General features: G+C 43.8%; 2 protein-coding genes across 3 annotated transcripts in view; both read right to left on the reverse strand.

Annotated features, from left to right (window-relative positions):
- LYPD1 (LY6/PLAUR domain containing 1) overlaps window positions 1-22,833 on the reverse strand; it is a 31,185-nt gene extending 8,352 nt beyond the window's left edge. Inside the window, exons 1-3 of one of the 2 annotated variants that reach the window (XM_025405120.1) lie at window positions 21,944-22,833; window positions 21,778-21,816; window positions 20,295-20,432 (exon numbers count right to left, since the gene is read on the reverse strand). In XM_025405120.1, the coding sequence (XP_025260905.1) occupies window positions 20,295-20,432; window positions 21,778-21,816; window positions 21,944-22,448 (682 nt within the window). In that variant the 5' untranslated portion in view covers window positions 22,449-22,833. Of the gene's footprint in view, window positions 1-20,294; window positions 20,433-21,777; window positions 21,847-21,943 lie in introns of both variants that reach the window. The other variant, XM_025405121.1, reaches the window with a different exon arrangement.
- Window positions 22,834-23,687: 854 nt separating this feature from the next.
- The window catches only part of NCKAP5 (NCK associated protein 5), an 835,293-nt gene continuing 832,541 nt past the window's right edge, over window positions 23,688-26,439 (reverse strand). Inside the window, exon 18 of the mRNA XM_025404545.1 lies at window positions 23,688-25,218. Within this exon, the coding sequence (XP_025260330.1) occupies window positions 25,202-25,218 (17 nt within the window). The 3' untranslated portion in view covers window positions 23,688-25,201. The remainder of the gene's footprint in view (window positions 25,219-26,439) is intronic.

A 26,439-nucleotide genomic window follows, 5' to 3' on the forward strand; every position in this document is an offset into this window, starting at 1 on the left:
AAATCAGACTATAAAGGAATTGACAGTCTCAGGAGTTCTGTTGAAAAGGTAGATGTGGAAATAAGGAAAAACAGACTGGATCGTCTGTACCCTACGCACTGGAATTAAATATAAATTTGGATAGAAATGCATCCAAATCGATGCCACAAAAATACTTCTGCGCCATTGTCTGTTCTCCCTGCTTTACAGACATTAGAAATGATCCTTCCATGTTAAATGGACTAATAGGAGTAAAGCCCCTGGTGAGGGGGGTTCTTTTGTTATGTATTATTTGATAACATGTATGTGAGTTATGAAGCACAGTCATAAAAGGAACACTTGTAAATCCTCCATCAGTCTAAGAACTAGAATTTCATCAACTGTTGTAATCGTTTTACAACAATCTCACAGTCTTGTACTCTTACCTTTCCCAAGAGTTAACTGCAATGCTAATTTCATAATTTTTTTTAAAGAAGGTGATTGTAGACTCAGATTTAAGACTTTAGGATTTCTGTTTTCACATGTCATGCTCCTTCTAATCATTTTGCTGAAAATGACTTTCCATGTCGTAAATGATACACATTTTGATTGGATTGGCTTTTAGGAGCCTTGTCCACACACAAGATGGTACCTTAACTATTACTAGAGAAGTTTCATGAAGGAAATTCTTAGTTCAGATTGTTGTCAAAACTCTGCTGTTTTCCCATTGTTTAAACTCTGCTGTTAGTAACTCCCCAAATATCAGTCGCTAGAAAGTCTTTGTATCCCTAACACTTAGAATAATGCTTGGAACTTGGTAAATGTTCAGCAAATGTCCATATTTAATAATTTAATAAATGTCATAGAAAAACTTCAAGCAGATGATTGTTTCCATACCATTTAAGATCACTTTGACAATGTGAGGTGAAATATGTGTGTGTATATATATAAAATATACATATATACACATATATATACACATATATACACACATATTTTTAAAGCTATGAATTATATGAAGCCCCTAGCAAGTGAATCAGATCCATGATGTGGGTTGGTTCATGGAGCATTTTCTGACTCATGCCCTTCATTCGTACAAGTAGTTGTGATTGAATTCACATACACCACGTCACTTAATTCAGAGGGGATGGTAATGTCAATAAAGACTGATTTGCTGATGTTTAAAATTACTGACTCCGCTTTCCCCCACAGCTTTAAACACTCTGTCCTTGTTCCTCTTGGACTATATTTGGGCCACTTCTTAGCAGATGCATTAGTTTTGCATTCAGGTGGAAGAAGACCAGAGGCAAGCCAGGAGGTGAGGCAGAAGGAGGGAGGAAGAAAGAAGTTTTAGAAGTTGATGTGGATTCTGAATGGCCCCTGTCTTCTTCCTTGCAGCAAGCACTTCATCAGGCATCTGGCTTGCTTTAGAGGGCTGAATTATTGATTACATGGGGGAAAGAAGAAAGATGGTGTTTTCTCTTTGTTTGAATCCAGCCCTTTCTGCTTGTTCCTAACACACAGCTGGGTCACCACAGCTTGAGTGGGTTGAATAAAAAACACCTGAAACAACCTTGCTAGAGGTAAGTCTGGCGCAGCAGTGGTCTCAGCTTTGGAATTCCACATTACTGAGAGTTAGAACGTGGTTCCCGGGCCAGCATCCTGACCCAGAAGCCTGAAGGTTGACCTGTCTGCTGGCAGACAGGTACAAAAACTCTTTAGTGTCCTGAATCACTGATGCGGTGCCATCCTTTTGAAAACAAGGCTACTTCATCAAAGTTCTTTGCCACATACTTCACTAAAGGCAGTCCCTTGGTGAAGGTGCACCCAGGCCCCAGGTAAGCGCAGTGTTAGAACCCCACCGGGCAAGAACAGCTCAAGGGGTGCTTTCCAGGCATTCATTCCTTGCAGAAGAATTACCTGGGCATTCCTTAAATATACAGATTCCTGGAAGCACCTACAGGTGGATCTAACACTGGTCGCCTAAACTTCCAAATTATTGCACTGGGGAGGGAAAGAGCACATCCTGGCTGTAACTGCAAGTTTTAATTTATCCAAGGAGAAGTATTTTTTCTAACAGCAAAGATTTCATTATACATTACAGCCTGGCTCCCGTTCTGTGGTTGGGACTTGGGGAGGCCTCCGAACACCCTCTGAGGATCCACTGCTAAGGAGGGGGAGAGATGAGTCCGTTTCCTCTTCATTGCTTCCCAGGCTCCGTCGTCTTCACACCCATTTCCTTTCTAAACCCATTGTCAAAACTGACCTGTTCTATCAGCCCCCTTAGAGGACAGGCTTCCCCTATGTACCTGCCCTCCACGGACTCAACTGTCAAGGGCATAGCTGTTCATTGTACACGATTGAGCTCATAGGTGGGGTGACCAGGTGAGAAGTCCAGGACACTCCTGCAGGTGACATTGCTAGTTGGACTACTGCACACTAAGACGGTTTCCTCCCTTTGGCCCTTTAATATCCCACGGGGGTGGCTTTTCATGTTCAAAACCTATAGTGTATACAGTATATTTCTATTCCAAGGGTGGGCACACTTTTTCGGTGAAGGGCTAGACAGCAAAGATTTTGGTCTTTGCAGGCCAAATGCTCTGTCAGAATCCAATATCTGGATTTTGATACTGTATCATAGAAGCAGCCATAGACAGTACATAAACAAATGGGTGTGGCTGTTGCACTAAAACTTTATTTACAGAAATACACTTCATTAGTCTGCATAGGCTGGCATACCAAAATACCAGACTGTGTAGCTTAAACAACAGAAATGAATTTTCTCATGGTTCGGGAGACTGCAAGTTAAAAATCGAGTTTCCAGGAAATTTGGTTTCTGGTGAAGGCTCTCTTCCTAGCTTGTGGGTGACCCCTTCTCTCTGTGTCCTCACATGGCCTTTCCTCTGTGTGTGCACAGAAAGCGAGCTCCCCCTCTCTCTCCAGGTGAATCTCCCTATTTTATAAAGACCCTGTTCCCATCAGGCCAGGGCCTTGTTCTCATGACCTCATCTAACCTTAATTATCTCCCAAGGCCCCATCTCCAAATACCATCACATTGGGGATTAGGACTGCAATACATGAATTGTGGACACAACTCAATCATAGCACAGACAGTGGGCCACATTTGGCCCAGGGCTGTAGCTTGCTGTCCTCTCTTCTATCAAAATCTGATCACCTTTACATTATGAAATCGATTCTTTCCACCCAATCTTTCCTCTGCAGTTACACTAGAAAAGCCACCACAGTTCAGAACATTTGCTTTTGGAAGAATATCAAAAAGGGTCTCTTAGTTCCACGTGTGTCAAGGCTACTCTATCAAAGGCCTTTGCTAGTTTTATAGGCTTTGTAGACTCTTATCTCCATATTTTAAAATGTATTAAAATGGAACTGTCTCAGCCGGGCATGGTGGTTCACGCTTATAATCCCTGCATTTTGGGAGGCCGAGGTGGGCAGATCATGAGGTCAGGAATTTGAGACCAGCCTGGCCAACATGATGAAACCCTGTCTCTACTGAAAATACAAAAATCAGCTGGGCGTGGTGGCAGCCCCCTATGTTCCCAGCTACTCGGGAGGCTGAGGCAGGAGAATAGCTTGAACCTGGAAGACAGAGGTTGTAGTGAGCCATAATCATGCCAATGCATTCCAGCCTGGGCAACAGAGCAAGACTGTCTCAAAACAAAACAAAACAAAACAAAACAAAACAAAACTGTCTCTAGAGAAAGCCTGCCCTTTATAGCACACCCAACCCTGCAGTTGGCTTGGAATCCACAGTAATGGAGAGGGGCTACATTCTAGCAGGGGACACAGCTCAGTTTGAGGGAAAAACAGGAAAAGAGAGGCGAAGCTGGAGCCACTACCTGAGGGCTGTTTCCAGCGTGGGCGGGATACAGGCCCGCTGAGTAAAACTAGCATTTAGGTGTTTTAGGTGCTGTTCTCTTTAAAGCCAAAACCCTGCAGGGAAACCTGCACAGGACCCCCTCTCCACACCGCACAGAGGTTCTGTGTCAGCATGGCTGCCTTTAGGAGTGCCTCCAACATAAACCAGAGCCACCTGTTTTTGGTAAACGGGGACTCTAAAATGAAAGTTGCAGCAGGTCTTATTTCCTGTGATGTCCTCATTTTAACCATGGTAGGTCTAGAGTGTTGCTTGGGCTCCATCATTCTCTTATTTTCTGCTTTCAAGAAGCAGAGGAGACTTTTGGTGCAGAGGATCAATGTTGACGTGGTAACTTTTTCCCTCTCTGGGCTTAATCATAATTTTCTAGCTGTAGTTTCAGAAATGTTATGGGTTTATACATCTTCTTAAAAACATAATACTTGACAATGAGAAGAAAAAAATATCACTGATTTTGTTGCTTTTAGAAATACCATTTTCAAATAAATGTTCATTGCCAAAGAGATAATCTAGGAATTGAAATGGCCATGTCACTTACTAAGTTCTTCCTTTGATATATGATTTCTTGACCTGTTGAAACCACCACTTTAGGCTCAAAAATTCCATTCATAGCTGGCAAATCCATATGATATTTGGTCATAAAGTAAGCAATGGAAGTTTCAATAATGCACTGAAATTGTTAATAGCTTTACCATGAAGATGACCTGAGGAGAATGACTGACAATGTTGGAATGTAAAGAAATATGCTTAAAGATGAGGGTCTTCTACTAACTTCTTTCACCAAGCTCTGCTTCCAGAAGCCATGATCCTCTCCTTTAATGGCCTTATCATTAAGTAGATCTTCATCTACTTAATGGGATGGAGGAAACTAAAGAAGCTCATGTCCATATTTCATTCTAATTCTGAAATAATGCCTTACTCTGCAGAAAGAACATGAACCCTGGAGTCTAACAGACCTAGACTGGAATTCTCCCTGAGCCACTTTATTGGAAGCCACTTCACTTCTGTAAGCCTCAGTTTGCCTTTTTGAACCAATGACCCAGTGGATAAAGCTGGGGCTTTTGGTTGGACTTTCCAACTTCCCAGTGGACAGAGCTGGAGCAATTTGAGCAAGAAAACAAATAATGATAGTATAGGATTATAACCCCCTCCAATAAGGTAAATATCCGTGAGTTCATGCTGACATACATAAATAAGTAAATATGTGCAGAAGACAGATTTTTCTTACAGAAGGATTCCAGTTAATAAATGCAGAAGGAATGAGGGAAATAGAAATTAAGATTAGAACACCATGGTAATAACTGATGTGGGAGAGATCCACCAACAGACACTGAAATTATTGACCAAAGTTGGAGGAGAAACAGTGTATTTAAATAGTTTCAAAGTATCTTCCTCAAGTTATTTATTAATTACAAAGGAAAACATAGTAAATAGTGGAAAAACCCAGCAGATACTATCTGAATCAAAAGTCATCAAAGTTAACATCACCAGTAGTAAGACATTGACAGCATGCCCCCCTTGCTACAGTGCACTGGGAAGGGTGCATCTCTTCTGAGGATTCTTGTCAAAAATGCAAAACTTCTATTTGATCATGAGAAGACAGCAGACAATCCCAAACTGAGGGACAGTGTACAAAAATCCAGACCAGTCCTCTTCAAAAGTGTCAAGATCACAAAAGACATGGAAAGAACGATGCACTGTCAGAGGTTAGAGGAGAAGGAGACACGACAATGAAATGCAATGTGGGATCCCGGATAGGATCTTGGAACAAAAATGGCAAAACTGTGGGAATCTCAAAACAAAGCATGGTTTCATTAACAGTACTATGCCAATGTTAATTTCCTAGCCTTGATCATTGTACTATGGTTATGCAGGTTGTTAACACTAGCCAAAGATCGGGGAAGGATATGTAGAAACTGCACTATTTTTTGCAGCTTTTCTACAAGTCTCAATTTATTTCCACATACAACACTTTTTAAAAAGACATTGGTATGAGCTGGGCATGATGGTGCTTGCCTGTGGTCCCAGCTACTCGGGAGGCTTAAGTGGGATGATTATTTGAGCCTGGGAGGCAGGGGTTGCAGTGTGCTGAAATTGTTCCAGCACACTCCAGCCTGGGTGACAGAGTGGGACCCTGTCTCAAAAAAAAAAAACCAAAAAAATTGGTATGAATGTGGGAAAAATCTACATGTTCTTTCTGTGCTACACATACCCCCAGCAAACACAATGAAATACGCTTGGCCACTCTCATGCTGATGAGTAATAGGGTGAGTGTATAGTCTGTGTGTAGGTGACAGACATAGCCCCAACCATCCATGCTATTAACTGCTTAACTCTTGCCTCAAAGGGCTTGGAGGCTCCTGAAATGACTGGTTTTCATTGTGATGGGAAGAGAACATTACTGAAGGAATGTTTTTTCTTCAGTCTCAAGGTCCATCCATGTAAAAGGAACTCAATTAGTGTGACTCTTGGCTTCTTTCCCTTTTTATTTTTATTTATTTATTTAATTTATTTATGAGACAGAGTCTCACTCTGTCACCCAGGCTGGAGTGCAGTGGCACAATCTCAGCTCACTGGAACCTCCACCTCCTGGGTTCAAGTGATTCTCCTGACTCAGCCTCCCAAGTAGCTGGGACTACAGGCGCCCGCCACCATGCCTGGCTAATTTTTTTGTATTTTTAGTAGAGATGGGGTTTCACCGTGTTAGCCGGGATGGTCTCCATCTCCTGACCTCGTGATCTGCCTGCCTCGGTCTCCCAAAGTGCTGGGATTACAGGCATGAGCTACCGATCCCGGCCGGCCTCTCTCTCCCTTTTTAATTCTCTCTGCCCTAAGGGAGGTGGAGTGACATGTCTGATGGGTAAATCTGAAAAGAACAGACTGGGCATACGCTGCTTATCCCTTTCCTGTTCCTTCTTGAAAGTGAGTGACTCATAGCAAACAGGTATTCTGCCCTGCTTCTCAGGGCAAGAAACTACCCGTATATGGCCTTGTCTGTGGCTGGGTCAACCAGCTGATTTAGAGATGCCAATGTGAAAGCTCATTTGACCCCCGTCCCCAGGTTATTCCCTCCAACTTAGCCTTTCTCAGTAACAATGGTGATATTTCAGGCCTCATCTGCCTTGTTCCTTGTTTTATTTCTTAATTTGCTTAGAATCTGGGTGAGAAAGAAGGTTGATAACCACTGGGCACTCATTAGACCCCAGTAGATGCCATTTGTCCCAGTTTGCACAGTGTCCTAGAACTTAATTCTAAAAATTCTAAAGCCATGATTCTGGGGGGTTGAGAAATTTATTTTATTTATTTTATTTTTTTATTTTATATTTTATTTCATATTTTATATTTTATATTTTTATTTATTTTATTTTATTTTATTTTTGTGACAGTCTTGCTCTGTCGCCTAGGCTGGAGCCATCTCCGCTCACTACAAGCTCTGCCTCCTGGGTTCACGCCATTCTCCTGCCTCAGCCTCCTGAGTAGCTGGGACTACAGGCGCCGCCACCACACCTGAGTAATTTTTTGTGTTTTTAGTAGAGAAGGGTTTCACAGTATTAGCCAGGATGGTCACGATCTCCCCATCTCGTGATCCACCCGCCTCAGTCACCCAAAGTGCTAGGGTTATAGGCGTGAGCCACCGTGCCTGGCCGAGAAGCATTTTCTAAACTAATCTTCTCCTACAAACAGCCCCTGGACCTTGAGGATCATAAACGGTCATCATTTAACATTTTTTCCTGCTAGAGGCGTTCAGCCTCTTAGTTGTATTGAGACCAAAAGGAGACCTGTCAACCCCCCCCCCGCCCCCACTCCCCTACAGATGTACATACAACTTTCGGCAATCAGAGAGTTTGAAGCTACAGTTCTATTACAAACGACTTGCTACAAGTATGCTTTTAAAATAAATTATTTTTGCAGTTTTTTCACTTTAACCTCTGCCCCAATGATCGTAAAAACAGAGGCAGGGGGCCTGCGTTCTTTTCTCTCTGTGGACCACTACGCATTTATCTTTTCCAATAGTTTCCTTTGCCTCTGCTCTTTTTTGCGGGTACAAAGACAGAAATTTCTAAACAGAGCCTTTAATAGTCCATTACCTTTTACCCATGTTATGCAATGTAGCTTTAAAGTCGAACTTTTCCAGCAAACTGCTACTTGTGTGAATGCCTGTTTGGGTGTGACACTCATCTTTCCCTACTGGAAAAATAACCAACACTTACTGCACTACAGTGACGATTACATCACAATAAGTATTCTATGCAGGACCAGGAACAGTTCCTCAAAGAAAACTGCTTGGGGAACGGGTAATTGGAATGAACTACAAGCATTTTCACTGAGCTCAAAGAAACTGCAAGAAAAAAGATCTTCGATTTGCATCCAAGTATTTTTTTTTCTCTGAAAGAACACTGTGAGAGAAATTTTGACATTCTCTGCATTCTAATGGAAACGACTTGGGAAGTAGAGGTTTATCTATACATTTGCCTCATTGCTGCCGTGATGGGCACCGTTTATCAGGAATAAAGAGAAAAGATCAAGAAAGTAGTTCTTTTCTGGAGAATTTTGTGCTCTGGCTCTTAAGTACTTTTGCTTTGCCATGAATGCGAATATTTTAAAGACCAAAAAAGCCCCCTCCATTTGAGTTGCAGATGGCCACAGGAACCAAACAAGAATGCTAACAACTCATTTTAAAAAGGGAAAAAGAAAGCAAGTGCCAAGTTCCACACTGCGCATCCATACTGATGTTGAGCCCATCTTGGCCTAGCTGGTAGAACTGACAATTGTGAATAATATTAAGGGGCTGCAGTGATCCCTAAGGGTAAAAATAAATGTGTTTGTTAAAACAACAGCCATGTCAACAATGAAATAGACATGAAACAAGATAACCCAAGAACACATTTGTTTTCCTTGTAACAGGGATGTGTTACGTTCATTATTCAGAGGACTTTGATTACCCTTTCCAAAGATTTTTGGTGAGTTTAATTTTCGAGGCTGTTAACCACTGATGTCAACTTAATTATAGCAAGCAAACAACCAACCCATAATGCATGATGCCAATTGCTGGTTTTACTTTAGTCTTGCATTAGACTTGGATTTCTTTGCTCATTTGTAACTCTCTGAGGCGGGAAGGTTTTTGCGCAGTCACTTGCTTTCCCTCAGCTGGTGTCTTTGTTTTCCGGTTTGCCATGGGGGATTGAGGGAACAGATATTTATGACTTATTATCTCAGTATTAACAGTGCCCTTCAATGATTTATGAAGCTGTGCTGTTGCATTTTTAACCTTGATGTCCTTCTGATTATTGTTCTCAAATGGTAAGATTAACACAGTGGGGTCCGAAGATTCCTAATCAGTTTCTTGCATACAAATTCACCCAAATGTAGGGAAGACAGAGTCCTTGGTGGCATAACGACTTCCAGATGGAATGAACTGAGCACATCTAAGCACTTAACCCAAAGCACCCTTATATTTGTCACCATGAACATGATGTCCTCACGCTAACATTTAATTATACATTTGTACCTCAGCATTCAGTGAACCAGAATTCTAGAATGTCATGTACATCTTGTGTTAAAGTTCAGGATAACATTTGTTAGTATTTGTTAGTATATGTGTTTCTTTTCTTCCAAAGGGTGACAGTGATCCAGCATGAAGGTCCTTTGACTACAAATTTCGGTGTTCAATTTAGGTAAAATAATGGTGACTTTCGGGAAAGAAAATGATCCCTGTCATTTTTCCAGGGGTCCCTGGAGGCACTGTGTTGAATTTTTCCAATCTTGTGCATGGACTTTTCAAAAGGTGATCTGGCAGACAATCACAGCTGACCACTCAATCACTACCCTTATAGCTACTAGCGGCCATGAGACAGTGATCTTATTCGTGAAAGGCAAAGACAATTTTGGGCGGGGGGCGGGGTGGGGGGGACTTTGGAAACGCTTTTGTGTTCTCATTAAAAGGCAAAGCTTACAACACAAGCTCTTTGGTGCTATCCCTTCCCTTGAACCTGAATATAGTGGTCATCTTGTGATCAAGAGGCAAACCTGAGGACAAACAGCCAATGTGCTTAGGGAAGGAAGAAGAAAAATGGAGAAAGCTTGGGTTTTTGATGACATCATTGGGCTTTGGGAGCAACCCCAAGATCACCTATGTAGACTATTTTGTTACATAAACAAGAAATGTCTTTATGGTTTATGTCCCTGCTACTTACAGCTGAGAACATTCTTATGTGATACAGGAAGCAAGGTCTAGGGTGGAGGCAAGAACAGAAGGGACTGGGGCAGCAGTAACAGCTGGTAAATTCTGTTAGAAAGTGTTGCCCCAGAGACTAATGAAGGGAGGGAAAAATGCTTCTTGATGCCTAGGAGCTGTTGCAGCCATAGCTGTTTTGGCCTTCCACCCGAGGACGATGCCAGGTTTTGTCAATATCATGACAGTGATATTAACAATATTCAACAAAGGGGGCAAAAATACAAGCAATTAGTTGAATTCTTAGAGCCCAGTGAAAGAGAGTAAGGGCAAAGCAGACAGCAGGAGAGTACAAACAAAGTTTGTTTGCTTCCCTTTGTGGTTTAATTTGCCCAAACTGAATGGTTTAGAAGTACATCCCCCAGCTGAAAGTCTAACTGCCTGTATCTTATGGAACATACCTGTGTGTATTTGTAACTTGCGTCTTCTGTGTGGGAGAGGACTAGGGGGCATAAAACCATGTGGGGGAATTTTCTTTCTTCCCAAGAGAGCTGATGACCAAGGCTGAATTCCCAGGGTAGCAGAGTTCCAGCTGAGGACTGGCCAGCGGTAACCCAGTCCCCCAGCTTCCTCGACCACCATATAAGCTGGTGTTGTCGAGGGGGGTGTGTGTGTGTGTGTTTCCTGAAAACACTCCTATTCAAAGCAAAGCCAGGTCAGCGTTAAAAGCAAGCTGACAAAAAGAACTATAAAACCAGGGGTGGATTACATTTCAGAGTGATTCCTTAAATTACAACTATCACTAACAGGCATTAGTCAGCTATTTCTAGTTTAACTAAAAAGTAAAAGGTATATTCATCTTGTCTTTATTCTATTTTTCCTCTTATGCTGAACATTTAAGCTCCTTCATTTCTGCTATAACATTTTGAAGTGGTGATAAATCTATCTGTTTTAGCTTGAAACTTGTTTCCTTCAATATATGCAGTCAGCAAATAGTTATTGTGTGTCTCCTTACCAGTGAGTGTGTGTGTCTATGTAAGACAGAGGGAAGGTGATGTAGACAGAGAAAAAGAGAGAGAGGGCGAGAGAGAGCCAACAGCATCCTTTCAGGATCTTGTACATGGAAATGAAATCTGTGAATGAAGCTGTAGTTCAATTTGATTAGGAAAATACACTCTAAAATAGAGAGGATGTGATGCCAGGCAAACTGAGCTGCTGGCTGGAGAACACTGAACAAAGATGAAATTGTTTCTGGATCTTAACCCACTCTTATGCAGAATGTCTCCTGACTGATTTATCTCTCTTTCCCTTGTAAGAGTCAGTGACAGGCTGAGTGGAAAGCTGTCCTGCCTCTCAGAGAATGTTAACTCATCAGCCTCCAGGTGTAGCTCTGGCCTACTGGCCGCCTTTCCCTCTGAAGGCACACTCGAGAGAATCTTGAGCTGGCTTTGGAGCTGAGACCCCTTTGCACTCCCACTTTGGACGTCTTCACTGGGTGACAAACTAGTCAACCCGCTAGGCTCTAGCTGTTTCTGAACAGGTTCTCTGAAGTTACTGGAGACCCAAGCGGTTTGCTAGATTTTGCATAAGCAATAAAATAGTGCATAAACCCCCGTTGCCCAGAGTCACTTAATACACCTGCTTCTGCTGAGGCTCTTTGAAGAAGCCTCCGTGGAGGGCATTGCAAACTGCTCTGCACATTCATATTCAACCCGTGTGCAGCATGCACGGACCATGGCAGGCTGAGAGCCGCGTGCCTGGCGCCACCCGCCTCCGGCACTGTCTCCAGTCATTCCACTGCGCTCACGAAGAAGTCCAAGAAATAGAAAAACATAAAAAGCTATTGTCCATGTCCAGTGAGAAATGAAATGCACTGGACCAAGTATCACAACTTCCTTAAAATAATACAACACTTTATCACATTTGCATCTGATCCTGCTCATGGTTTGCAAAGTCGTAAACCCCTTGAAATCAACAGCTTGAGTCATCGCTGCCCTGTTCTATTTAAACGCATCCTTTTAAAAAAGCAATTTATTACAAACTCTCTATGGTTTCACCTTATCTAAAACACTTAATTCAGTCCATCTCCTGCTTTGCTTTGTAGTGTTGGAAGCAATCAGAAGATTGGAAGCAATTTACTAATAAGAGAACATGCCCTATAGCTCTGGCCTGTGAAAACAGTTTCTGAATCACAATGTAGCCACAAGTCAAATTCGAGAAAGAATTAATGGCAGGCACATCTCATAGTTCTTTTATTTGGCGGCTGATTCATTCCAGATGCGATTGAAAATCCTACGTTACAGGTATGGCCTCTTTTGGTGTTCCCAAGGCAGGAAACACATTGTCTTCTATCAGCAACTTTGCTCCAGCTCCCTGAAATATAGTCACTTCTACCACCACGAAAACTACAAAGCAAGGAAGAATCCAGCTTAGTCTTCTAGAAAAACTTAACAGAGAAGAAAAGGTATGCCCCACAGTTAAATGAGTAAGGAGTTCTGCCCACACAAAGGCTGCAATCAAATGATTTGGTTTCGGGGACGAAAGCTAGACTCGTGCATAGACATGATATTCATTGTGGATGACCAAATCATGCCAGCATCTGATCTCCTTCACCAAAACCTTTCTCCAGAACCTCTTTCAACCTGCTTTACCCTCAAGCCTTCTCAAGGGAAGAGAGAGAAACGGACCTATCAAGATGCTTAAGTTCCCTGGGAAAGAAAACTGCTTTCTGTACCACAGTGTACTCCTCTGTAAAGTGAAAAGTGTGGACCAGAGAGATTAGGGTCTCTTCTAGTCATAGAGGTGTGGGACTCTTGAGGGCTGTGGCCTAAGGGTGAGGCCGGATGTGGAGCTGGGCATTTGGGACCACCAACAGGGGCATCAGGAATAGCCTATCCATGTGCCTGAGGATCCTTGCGGTCAAAAGAAACTAATTCAAGACCTCCTCAAGGGAAAACAGATGAATTATGTAATAGATGGGCAAGAATGGACAGTCCAGTGCATGGCACCAAGCAGATGTTTGATGAACACCAACTCCTTTGCCGAAAGCTCACTGCAATGGCTTGCTCTTGGCACATGTTACTTTAATTCAGCAAATTGGCTCATTGGCCAGTGGAGTTCTAAGATTCACAGCCATGCTGTATCCCATTCCATCTCATTCTATCCCATTCCATAAGGTAGGTTAGGTATCTGCCCCAGCAAGAGGAAGGACACATCTACCCATGGAATTAAAAAAAAAATAATAAATAAAATAAAAGTGGGAAGTGGTACGGATGAGCATAAAACATGATCCTAAGCAAAAGCAGCCAGCCACAAAAGGCCACACAGTATGAGATTTCACTTACAGGAAACGTCCAGCATAGGCAAATCCGTACAAGCAGAAAGTAGATTAGTGGTTCTCAGGGGCTGGGAAAAGGGGAAAATGAGGGGTGACTACTAATAAAATAAAGTTTCTTTTGGAGTGATGAAATGTTCTTGAACTAGTGGTGATAGTTACACGTCTCTATGAATATACGAAAAACCACATAATGGGATACTTTAAAGGGTGAATTATATTTCAATAAAATTATTGTTAAAAATACAAAAAAAGAGGGAAAACATAGAAAATGGCACCATAGTGGAAAAAAAAACCTGGAGAAGTGAAAGGTGCTTGAATTCCTGTCCCACTGGCTGTGTGATCTTGAGCAAATTGCTCAACCTTTCTGTGTCTTAGATTCATCAACTATCAAGTGGGGATATTATCTCTCTGTGAACCTTCTAAATTAACTATGAGGATACTACTCTTAGGAACTAAAGGCTGAATTCAAGGACTCCCTCATTCTGAGAAACATAGAAACAGTGTACAAAGTAACCTGTACTACAATATCTGGGCCACCCTTCAGAGGCAGGTATGGATAGTGAATGGGCAGCTCCTGGTGGGCATCCAAGACAGGTTTCCATGTCTAGCACTGGTTCCTTGAAGATGGTTATACTGACCGTATTTCTCATTCTCTTGCTGTATCTCGCAAGAAAACAGGCAGCCTGTTTCCACATTTTACAAGGAGGGAGGCTAAGCGCCTGGGATATTAAGTAACCTCTTTCAAGTTACCAAATGTGAAGAACCTAGAACACAGGGGTTCTCTCCCCTAAGGGAGCAAAACACACTTTCCATTGGACAAGTGAAAAATAGGGGTTGAGATGTTGAGTCCTTTTGCACAGTGTGCTAAGAAACCTTTGCTTAGTTTGGACAGTAGAACCTAAGTTGGGAAAAAAAGAAAAGAAGAAAGAAAAGAAGAAAGAAAAGAAAAGAAAAAGAAAAGAAAAGAAAAGAAAAGAAAAAAAAAGAGGAGAGAAAGAAAGAGAAAAAGAGAAAGAAAGAAAGAAAGAAGGAAGGAAGGAAAGAAGGAAGGAAGGAAAGAAAGAAAGAAAAAGAAAGAAAGAAAGAGACAGAAAGAGAAAGAAAGAAAGAAAGAAAAAGAAAAGAAAGAAAGAAAAAGAAAGAAAGAGAAAGAAAGGAGGGAGGGAGGGAAGGAGGGAGAGAGGGAGAGAGGGAGTGAGGGAGGGTACACGCTCTCTCAAAGGCTGTAGATTCAGAATTTTTATTTCAGGAGTGAGGGAGGCAGATTACCTTTTCAAAGTTCAAAGAAAATGGTATGTTTTGTTTTCATGCTTCGTTTCATTTTCACTTGGGAAAAATGCCCCAGCTTTGAAGCCTCTCTGTTTAAACTCATTAGGAAAACCATCAATGACAGAAGCTTTCATGCAATCGTAGTGGGAGGAATTAGTGTTATGGGAGAGCTGGATCAATCTTCAAATGTTTCATCTATGGAGATGGGAGGTCAGCACCGGCTGCTTGTTCAGCTGGAAAGTTAACATAAACAAATACTTCATTCACTGGGAGGGTCCAAGGGAAAGGCATTTGATATTTCCCCTCTGAATACTTCCTCAGAAGGCACATGAAAGAGATGGTTGCTTCTTGAGAACTAAGTGGTCAACTGCTTGGCAAAATGTCTTACCTTGAAGAGCAAGGTGTTTGTTCTTTTATTGTCTGGAAAGGAAAGGAGGTAGGGTTGTGAACATTCACGGAATAGAATCCCTTCCTGTGTAATTCCTAACTTCATTGAAGTTGACATGGAAACCTTTTTAGTGGAGCTGGTTTTAATATATGAAGATATATTTTTTGATATCCCAATCTATTTTAAAGTTTTTTTTTGTTTAGTTTTGTTTTTGAGACAGAATCTCACTCTATTGCCCAGGCTGGAGTGCAGTGGAGAGTAATCTCAGCTCACTGCAACCTCCGCCTCCTGGGTTCAAGCAATTCTCATGTCTCAGCCTCCTGAGTAGCTGGGATTACAGGCATGTGCCACCACACCCAGCACATTTTTTGTATTTTTAGTAGAGATGGGGTTTCACCATGTTGGCCAGGATGGTCTTGAACTCCCGACCTCAGGTGATCCACCCACTTCAGCTTCCCAAAGTGCTGGGATTACAGGTATGAGCCGCCATGCCAACAGCCTCATTTTAAAGTTTTTTAAGCTGTTGAAGTCTCCTTTGTCAAAGATAGAATGTGGAACTTTGGTTTTGTTTTTCACTTTATTCATAAAGCTATTCCATAGCCCATCTGATCGATTCAAAATGGGGCTAACAGTGAGAAATTAAGGACTGCAGATGGGATGTCTAAAAGAGAGCTAACAGGAGAGGCCTAGTAGGAGGAGGAGAGATGGACAAATGAGGGATGCTGGAAGATTAACAGAGACCCCTGCTACTTCTAACAACGTCGTTCTGCAAAAATAAAATAAAATAAAAATCTTAGAAAATGTGCTTCATGCCTACAACATAGCATGGATCAAGCAATTTGTGATCTCAGTATCTGTAAAGAATGACTCTATATTTATTTTTCTTACAAGCATTGCATATGTGGGTATATGCAAATATATAGACAGGCAAAAATAGAAAGGTATATCTGCACACACAAATATATGAGTGTATGTGTGCGCGCACATGTGTGTGCACACAGGCATTTGAGCTCGAGTGCATGCACTCATCTGAAATAAAAGAATACAGGAATAAAGGGACTATGACATCGAATTGATTAGCAGCACTGGGCGTCATTCCTGCCAAGCCTATCCCAAGGCCAAACTAGAGCCTATTATTTTAGATCTTGGGGAAATTAAGCAGGCACAGACTTAAGAAAACATAGGCTGTGGTTAACTTTCCACTTCTTTCTACTAAGAGTGGATGACCAAGCATTTTTGTGACATTAGTCCTCTCTTGCTATCCCTTAGTTAGCTCATGAGAAAATAAGGTGTAAAACTAAACTATCCAAGGTATGAAGCCATCCCTGCCCAACTTAATGAGCAACTAACTAATCCAAAAGGAAAATAGCCATTACTTACACAGCCATAATGTAGATGCAACATGGCATATAAATCAGTAACTCTTGTATTGCAAAACAGACAAATAGATTAATGCATGTTGCAAAGGATGGGTGAAGAGATCGATTCGGTTACTGATTCAGACCATGAACTTTCTCTCAATATACTGCATTTAACTTTTAAATAAGGTTTAGGAGAACCTGTAACATTTTGCTCACTGACAGAGCTATATTTTACTAAGGGCAGAAATTGGCTAGTCTATAAAAATTAAATTATGCCCCTTTCACTGTAACTAGTCAAGAGGAAAAACTCTAATTACAAGATTGCACTGTCACACAAATGCAAATTCACATTCTTTATTCCCTGGTTTCAAAATTCATACTGGAGGGGGCTTCTATTCTGAAATGAAAATCAATATTTGAAATATTTTGCAGAGTACAATGACAAGAGCAAAAGAAGTGCCATTATCAAGGGTGCTAGTAAATAGACACCAACTCATTAAGTCCAGAGCTGGTGAGAACAAGTCATTCGTTATGCAAATATTTAAATATCAATTAGTAAGGACAATGAAAGAAGTTGAAGTGAACCTTCCCTTCCCCACAGCCAGAAACTTATTATTCCAGAAATGACCAAACGGAACAAGAGTGGTGGATAATAATCTCAGCACCTAAGAGGAATGCCACTCTGGGGAATAGGTAAAGGTTAATTTCAAACGTACTTCCCAGTCGAAAATTAAATGTACCTGCCTCAAAATTCATAAGAGCTGAGTTTGCAGACTTAGTACAGAAACTGAGTCTACTCAGTTATTGAGTCTACTCAGCCTACACATATTGCACGGCTGGTATTTTTTGGAAAGAGAACACCTTTCATTACTGCTTAATGTCAGACTGGCTTAGTTCATTACATTTTCTTAAGTTGATTTAAAGCCCTGGTTTTTCTATACCTATGAAAAAATGCCAGTCCACATAGCGCTCAAACTTAAAAATCTCACTGGTTGGTTCTCAGATTCTTGACAATCCACTTCATGGCCTGTCTACCTGGACTGTTAGGTGAACTTGGTGGATATGAAAAATGGTCTAAACTCTTTGAACTTTGCCTGGACTATCTTTTCGGGCAGACCTGGCAGGATATTTTACGACATGCTGGCTGTGTGGTATTACAGCAAAGGTGCTGGCCAGGGAAGCAGGCTTCAAGCGCCTCTTAGTAACAGCTGGCTAGTGAACTTGGACAACGCATCTAATTTTTCTGGACCTTGCTGTCTTCCTCTATAACACAAAAAGGTTTGTCCCCAGATCAGTTCTCAACTCAGGTCACCCCAGAATCACTGGGAAGTTTATAAAAGACCCATGGCCAGATATACCACAGATTTATGAAACGGGCTTCTTTAAGCAGAGACCCAGCCATGTGGAGTTGAACAAAACTCCCAGCAAGATTCCAACATGCATCTTTAACTAGGAGTCGCTGGGCTCTTTCAGCTCCAGTATGCTGAGATTCTCAGGATAACATATGTGATTGATCAAACTTAAAAGAAATTCTGACTTCAATTCTTAATAGCATCATTTAACAGGCATTACTTTCTCTGGAGTGGAGATGTTGACCATGTAATAGAATTACATGCTGACTGGCTGTGGCATGAGGAAACAAGATCTTCAAAGATGACCACCAGATTTCACAAGATTCTGTATGTACAATCGAAAGAGAAAAGTCAGATGCCTCGGGCGCTCAACAAAAGTTAGCTCTTGTTACTATGATGATTATACTACAACTGTGTTCACTTAGAGTTTTAGATTTGCTCTCTATCCTTGTTGGCAAAAAATTAAATTGGTCCCTAATAAGTACATGGACATCAAAATGGAAGTGCCTTGGAGGTATGAGCCCCCCCGGACATTGCTCTTTTGATGCAGAAACAGATCCGTTTGGCTTGCACCCCGACCTAGCATCCTTCCCTTCATAACCTTTTCCTCTGAGTTCGTCAACTGCTTCTGTTTATCAAACTTCACAATTGAAACTGCCTTATTGATTCTGTCTCGACTTGTTGGGCTGTGACCTGTGGCCTGAGGGACCTGGTTTGGAGACAAGATGCCCACCTTGTCCGAGCTTACAGAAAATGAGCAACCTTAGGCCAGGCACGTGAAGACCACGTTTCTGTGGATAAAATGGAAGTTAAAATGCCTCCTCTGCTTCTTTTACAGAGTGGTTTTGAGGACAGAATGAAGCAAGATGAAAAACAGCACTTTGAAAATGGAGTGTGTGGTATTCATCTTAGACACACTTTTACAGAAGAAGAAATGTCTCTCAGAAAAAGAACCTCTTCTGACTCACATTTAGCTTACATCCCTTTCTCGACCATATCCTAGGCGATAAAACATGACACCCAGGTAAGCGGTGGCCTTGTGGACTCCGAAGAGGTTCTTAACGTGTCCACAGTACATTCTCATTTTGTCTGGCTCTAAACTACTGTCTCAAGAAAGCTGCAAATATTTGAACGTAACAATAAAGTGTTAACAGTAATTCTGACTAAAATCACAGCAGTGCCTCTGGTAGAAAGGCAGTGAATTTTTTGCTCAGGTAAAACATAGGAAAGAAACACAAGTAGAAAAAAATCCATTTGTTCAAATTATCCCTATCAATCTGAACTGAAGAATTTTTGCCAAGTTTGTTTTGTTTTGCATTATTAATAGCCCAAATCCCGTGTGCCAAAATGATGTTTACTCCATTTCTTGGGACAAGTTACCCTTGAGAGCCAGTATGTCTCAGGCTTCCCAGAAGAGTGATTTTGGTGCAACAAATAATGACCTATAAAATCAGCCCTCACAACTACACACACACCACAACACAGCACAGTGACAAGCTGGCATCTGCTTTCCAAATAACCATGAGGATAGCAATATGACATTTCCAGGCCCTTCTCTAAGAAACAACTTTCCCAAGCTGTTGGCTTTAAAACTAGAGTCCTTGCATTGATTTGCCAGTGGGTAAAGGGAATCATATAACAGTTCTAATCACTTCGCCGGGTTCTGCAGGCAGTTCACAGAACTAAAGGGAAGTGGGGGCTTTGGCTCATTCAATATCAGCCATAAAGTTATGCTATTTCCCATCTTTTCAATATCCTTCAAATGGCAACGTCTGTGTTTATGGTTTTGACCTTGAAACTGAAGTAACAGCTCCACCTGTTTTCCCAAAGTTCCAGTTATAATTTGGGGGAACTTTGAGTTCTAATAAGACAGCTGGGGTAGGGGGTTGGGGGACGGTTGGAAAGTTCTACCTCAGCGAGAAGACCCTTGGTCAGCTAGAGGGAGTAAGGGCTATCCCACAAGACCCCTTTGTCCCTCACAGGATGCTCAGGCCCTCTTCTCAGCCAGCCGGCAGCTAAGCTGGTAGGGCTGAGAACGGCATTCCTTTGAAAGATCTTGGCAATTTGTGCCTGGAAGTTGATGCATTAGTTCTAAAATTAAATAAAGATCCTGTAGTGTTCTTCAAGGAAATATGGTGTGCCTCTATGACAAAACACATTTTTCAAGTTCTGACCTCTGGGAACTTCAACTAGCTCCATATTTCAGGCTGACAATGCTCACAGGCTACTGTCTAGTTGCCCAAGCCGGGGCTGGTTAGCCATATATTTTCTATCTCCATCAGCTTGTAGCATAGGGAGGTGAAGAGAGTAAATAAAAAGAGGAGAGCCACTAATTTAAATGCACTTCCCCTCCCAAGACCCTTGGGGAGAAGCCTTGGTAATTAATGAGATTAAAGTAACTTGGAACTCTTCATTTTCCCAGCACTGTAAAAGTAAATCTGCGATAACCAGTGTGTGGGCATTAAATCAAAGTCAGTCCTTTTTCCTGTTATTTAATGGCCCCCTCACTCCCACCCCAGAGCCCAGGCTTAAGAGCGACGGGGAGGGCTGCCAGGCTCTTACCGGCACTTTGCTCCATCACTTCTTTCTGACACATGTCTTGAACGTTCACCGTGCAATTCACGATGAACTCAGGGGAGGAGCAGTCGTTGTTCAGCTGGAATTCTTCACACTGGTAGCACTGGATTTGCAGCGCAAAGCCTGCGAGACAGACGCAGTCGGGTTCAGATCCGGCCCCCACAGAGCCCACCCCGGAAATCACGACCATCCCACACCCCAGAGCGCGGCGGCTCCCGGCCTCTGGGAGGCTTGGGGCTCTGCACTCCTGGGTCTCCGGGTAGGGCCAGATGTGGCTGAAACCGGCAGGGGGCGGCGCCGGTACCTAGGGTCCTTTAGGACAAAATGGAATAGTGCCCGGCACCTCTGGACCCCGGCTCTAGACACGAAGAGCCCATTCAACACCACCCCAGGCCTTTTCCCAAGAAGTTGAAAGGAGGGTGGGGATGGTACCACCCGAAGAGCGAAGTAGCTCTGTAGACCTGCGTTAGCTCCAGCCAAAGCCAAAGGATTTGCCTAATTGCTAATTGGTTACAAATTACTTAATTACTATTTTGGCACCATTCGTGATTACATTCGCAGACGTCTTTTCAGTTTTTATTTATTTAATTTTTAAAGTCAGCGTTTCTGTGCCAGGGCTCTGAGGATCCCTGAGCGACCACCTGGGAACAAGGGTGGAGGTGCCAGACGCCAAGTGCTGTTGCGCCGCAAGTCCCCGAGCCCGGGTCTGCGGCCCTTCTCCAGGGCCGTCCCCGCGGCGACCCGGGTGGCCACAGAGGGTGGGAGAGGGCGTTTGTGAGCGCGCGCACCCTGGATCCCGACCCCGCGGCCCTTTCTTCCAGGCCCCGGCTTTCAGGGCAACCGTTCGGCTAGGGTGGGTGGTCGGGGTCCCAGCTCTGCAGAGCTTAGTCGGGAGCCAGTAGGCGAACTGGAGAGAGGACGCGAGACCTTTGCGCCTCTGGTCGCTTCAGCCTGGCTGTTCTCGGTGTACGCGCTCCTGTCTAGACCCAACTGCCCGCGCTCCCGCTGCCCCATATCTATCGCACTCTGAGCGCAGTAACCCAGCTTCAGCGAGGCCGCAGGCTGCCTAGCGCGCGGCTCACCTGTCGGCGGCGCCACTCCCACGGGGTGCCGGAGGCGCCAGACAACTTGGCGGGGTTCGGGAGATGTCGCCCCCTCTTCCTCGCCGAGACCCCAGCACGGCTCGGACCCTCCCTCCTCCCAAGCCCAGCTTCTGCCGACCGTGCAGCCCGAGAAGCTGTAGCCCGGAGTCCGGCGAACCCGCCGCTCCCGGCTCTCCTCCTGCAGCGCGGGACTTGGACACTTTCCCAGCCTCGCGCCCTGGGGCACCAGTCGCCACCGCCCAACTCCCGCTGGGCAGCCCCAGGGCAGGGCTGGCCCCAGGTGGGAGCCTTGGGGGGCAAAAGGGCTGGCTGGTAGATGGACTGTGCGCACCTGGCGCCGGCTGCTGGCCTCTGGGCATTCTCACCTGGAAGCAAGAACAATCCGCAAAAAGTTGCCGCGATGCCTAGGACCCACATTCTCCCGGAGTCCCGGGACCGGGAGCGGGTAGGCGCATCAGAGGAGGCGACCGCAGCGGAGGCTGCCCCGGCTGCAGCGGCTGTGGCTGCCGAGGCTGCTGGGGCCCGCGCTGCTGCCGCCGAGACGACGGTCGTAGCTTAGAGGAGCCGCAGGTGCCGCTCGCGGCGCATGCATCGCCCGCGCTCGGGCTCCTGGCTGCGCGTCTCCGCTCCTCCCGCTCGCGCTGCCGGGCCGAGCACCGCGCCTCCGGAGTTGGCGGCTGAGACTGAAGGAACTACTGGCGATCCGGAGCACCCACAAAAGTCTCGCCTTTTCTCCCCACCTCCCACTCCAGGCACCACGTGACGGCTGCCGAGTTGGGGTGGGGGTGGCGGGCGGGGAAGGCTGGGTCCATCTCTCTACATCCCCACCCCCTTCCTGTCTTCCTCTTCTCCCGCCTCCGCACGTTCCTGGGAAAGGGGCGCCGGGGGTGGGGGGAGGTGGGAGAGGACTGGTAGTTTTCTGAGGTGGAGAGGCTGGAGATTGGGGAAGCCGCGGGGAGGGCGCAGCAGGTGCCGTGGGGACCTGCCGGGTGCGGACTAGGGTCTGAGGACTGCGTGCCCGGCTGGCCCTTCGCATATAGGGACGCGGCCTCCCCACTCCATGTCCTCTGCGCCTTCCAGGACTGGTCAGTACCCCCAGCGACTGGGTCCAGCCCACACCGCTGAGGCGGTCCCACTGCGGGCCGCTGGAGCCTGGCGCCCCGGAGGCTGACAGGAGGGGCGCACGTTCCCGTGCGCCTGGCAAAGTTCCATGTTCGCAGGCTCCCTAGGGTGTCCTGTGCAGCTGTGCCCCCTCTTCCTCCGAGGCCTTCTGTCAAGAACCAGCTCGGCGTGGCCAGTCTGGATGGGGGTGTGGTGGGGACACTGCCTTGACTGTCGCACTTACCCGGGCCGCCCTCCCTTCTCCCGCCTGCGCGCACCGCTGGAGGGTGCATTGACACCGCCCTGGTCGCCTAGCCTAGGAGAACCCCGTCCCGGGGACACCTGCCGTGAGGTCCCACCAGAAAGCAAATCAGGGTCAAGAAGAGGGTTGCTCTCCTCCATTCCTTGTCGCCAAAACGCCGACCAGCTCCATCCTGCTTTCTCCAAAGCCACCGATTATTAGTACATACTCCCACGTCCTCTCCCGGAAGGCCATCCCAGCCTCGGACTCGGCCTCTGGCTGCTCCCCACACCCCTGAAATTCCTCTTCTTTCCGCAAAGTCCAAGTGACCCACCTTGCGTACTCCCGGGGATGCCCCGGTGCTATCTTCGCCTTCCTTCCCGAGCCTTGCAGCAGGTGTTGCGGGAGACCGCTAGCCCGCCGGAGTGCGTTGGTGCCCCCGCCCCCAATCCGCACATTCCCACCCCCTTTCCCCACATCCTTAGGGAGCCTTCATTTCCGTGGAAATCGCCTCCTAAGCTTTGCCCCCTTTCACCCTTTTCTCCCGCGGCCACTTCTTGGGGCAGCTCTCTCCGGCCGGAACGCTGATCATTTATTTCTGCATCCTCCCAGCTGAGCTGGTCTGGAAAGGAGCTTAAATGACTTGCTTTGTAATTCCTCTGCAGAGATCGCTCCATGTCTGCCTCAGGCTCCTTCTCTCCCTCCCTCCCCCCTTCTTTCATTTCTATTTGGTTAACCCCTCGGGGAGACTGAAATGCTTTGACCATTACTCACCTGTCTGCAGACTCTGATCTTACAATTGGCTAAATTACTATCTCTAGAGCAAAAGGGCCAGTTTATTTATTCCTTCGGGGAACCCATCGGAAGAGCACGTGTGAGTCATGATTCAAGTAACTGACTGGGCCAAAAGGTCCTTGAGCAAGTTATTTTCAGTTTTCAGAGGGTGCAATTGTAATATAACTTTTATTCAGAAAGAAAACAAAAGGATTTTTTAAAGTCTGAAAGACAAGGACATTTTACATAATTTTCATTTAAGATAAAATAAAACAAATTGCACAAATTAACCAAATAACACTGATCATACAATACTCTTTAAAGAAACAATTATGTGCTAAAGTAGCCATATAGATCCTAAAAATATTTCTATTGTGCCTAGTTTACAAGCTCCTGTACATAAGCAATTATAAATAGTTCACATCTAGAAAAAATACACATAACCTTTAAAATAGAATTTATCCTTACATATAAACAGTCTTGGTAGAAAAAAAGGATATTAAAAAGAATTCTTCGTAGCACCATTAATTTTATTTTTAAAAGTGAACATTGCAAATAGAAATTTGCTTTCATTTTTAGAGTGCCCAGATTTTAATAAAAAGAGCAAGAAGATAAAAATCAAATAACAGGATCATAGAGAAGCACTAAGTAGAAGACAATCTAAAGAAATGTCTGGAAGGAAAAACTGTTATTGGGAATAAAATTCGGTCATTTCTGATACAATGACACACTCCCAATCAGTGTCCACACTTTTGGACCCTTTTCATTTTTCAGCAGAAGCACAATTACACCGATTACTATCACCTGACTCTCTGGCAACGAATCTGAAATTGCACTAAAATGAACATTTCTATCAAATTGAGATTTATGAGATGGAGATGAGGAGGAAGGAACCCTCTGGTTTTTTGGCAGGCCCTGTTGTAGGTATACAGAGTGTACCCACAAACAATTTGAGGACCAGGACAATGAACATCACGAAAACTTCAGTTGGGATTTTAAAAAATATATATTATCATCAACTTCTAAGACTTAGTACATTATTTCAAGAGCATGGCGCTGATTCCATTTATTGCTGTCTTTTTTTTTTTTTTGCTACAAATATAATTTCTCTTCCAAAAAATTTACAACTTCTGTACAAATATTCAAAAAAAGTGCAAAATTAAGGATTCTGTATCATAGGTGTGTTTACGCTTAATCCTCTTGAAACACAATAAATGGAGTCTATCTTTATTGCCCTGTCAGAGATATGAGCTCTGGTGGGTTGCCTGCTGTGAATTTGACAATGAAGGCTCTGGTACTGCAATAGTTTATTATTGTCATCTCTACCCAGCAGCGCACCCCCCGCCACCCCCCCCGCCCTCGTTTCTTAAGCCCTCCAGTCCCAGCTCACTAAGGGAAGAGAAGTCCTTTATACATCATTTGAACCTTGACTGGCACAGGAAGAGAAGCTATCATATAAAGAATCACTCAAAGATTCCAAGTTGTCTACCCCAGGCCTATCTGAACTACTCAAAGATGTCTCTTCATTTTTTTCTTTTTCTTCCTTCTGTCCTTCAACCTTGTTCAGAGAGTTCTTCTCTTTTTCTAATAAAATCACAGTATTGCTGTGAAATTTATTGAATGACTCCAGGGAAATTTTCGATAATCTATTCTCGGGATCGTCTTTTGTTTCTTCAAGTTGTTTCAATTTCTGCAATAAAAAGAAGAAAATATTAGAAACATATTTCTTTGGAAAATCAAGTTATTCTATCTAATATTCAATTATTGTCTGTATAAAGTACAGTTTAAAGGGATAGAGAAAACCTACAAGTCTTTAACAATCTTCTAGTATAATTAAATGTAATAATAAAGCCAATTTTAGGGATAAATCAGGACTTTAATCATTTTACTGAGACAAATAGGTCCCAATTTGCAAACCAGTTAAGTGCCACTTAATTTCATTTTAAATGGATCCATTTGAAATTTGTTCAGGTAAAGTGCCTTATTTTTCTTCATCAAAGTTTCAAACTCCTCTCTTTCCTTGCTAACTATTAGTTGTACTTTTTCTAAATATGAGTAGGGATTGAATTTCAGCCAGAAGTTATGGTAATTTTTTTTTTTTAAAGAAGACATAAAAATCCCTTAACTTGCCATTTTCGAATACATGTTAAGCTTGTTAGAAGCGTTGCCATTTTGGTATTTTGTCCCTTTATGGGACTTAAGATATTTGAAAGAGATCTCCAGGTTTTTGGGTGTAGATCCCAGAAAGCCCAAGGGCTTAAAAATTAAAGTGGCAGGTGAACAGCTGAGTAACCCCTCTGCTCCAGAAGGTCTAGTAATACCAGTTTACACTGGAATATTACTGTTATGAATACCCTGTGTGATGTTATAAAGCACCGCAACCAAATTCAATAATTATTATAGGTAAACCCTGTAAACATAAATATATTCGGTTGCTCAGTTGGCTCCTAAGGGCTAAGGTGAGGACAGAGGGAGGCACCGATGCCAAAAACAATGACAAGAACAGATGTGTAAAAGTGTCTACAATGTTTCTCATCTTCTTTTCCTCTTTCCAGCAGAAATTCCATCCAAACACAAGAAAGAAGCAGGCCCAGGGGCTTAGAGATGATAGTAAGTGTTACCATTTATTAAGCATCCACTAGGTAAAAGACACTTAACAGATTCTATCAGCTGTTTCACAAACCTGCAAGGTAAACATCCCCATTTTAAATAGAAGGCACGCAAGGCTCAGAGTGACGGCGATATTTGCCAAAGGTTGCCCAGCAAGTGGCAGAGAACAGGATTTGAATTTCTGTCTGGTTGCCTTCCACGCTCTTGTTCTTTCCATTAAACCATGTTCTTACGTAATAAAGGACAAAATGTCCCGTTTTCCATTTTGTTACCCAAAAATTCCACTTAAATAACTTGCCAA

Source organism: Theropithecus gelada, chromosome 12 (assembly GCF_003255815.1).
Source record: "Theropithecus gelada isolate Dixy chromosome 12, Tgel_1.0, whole genome shotgun sequence".
NCBI lineage: Eukaryota > Metazoa > Chordata > Mammalia > Primates > Cercopithecidae > Theropithecus > Theropithecus gelada.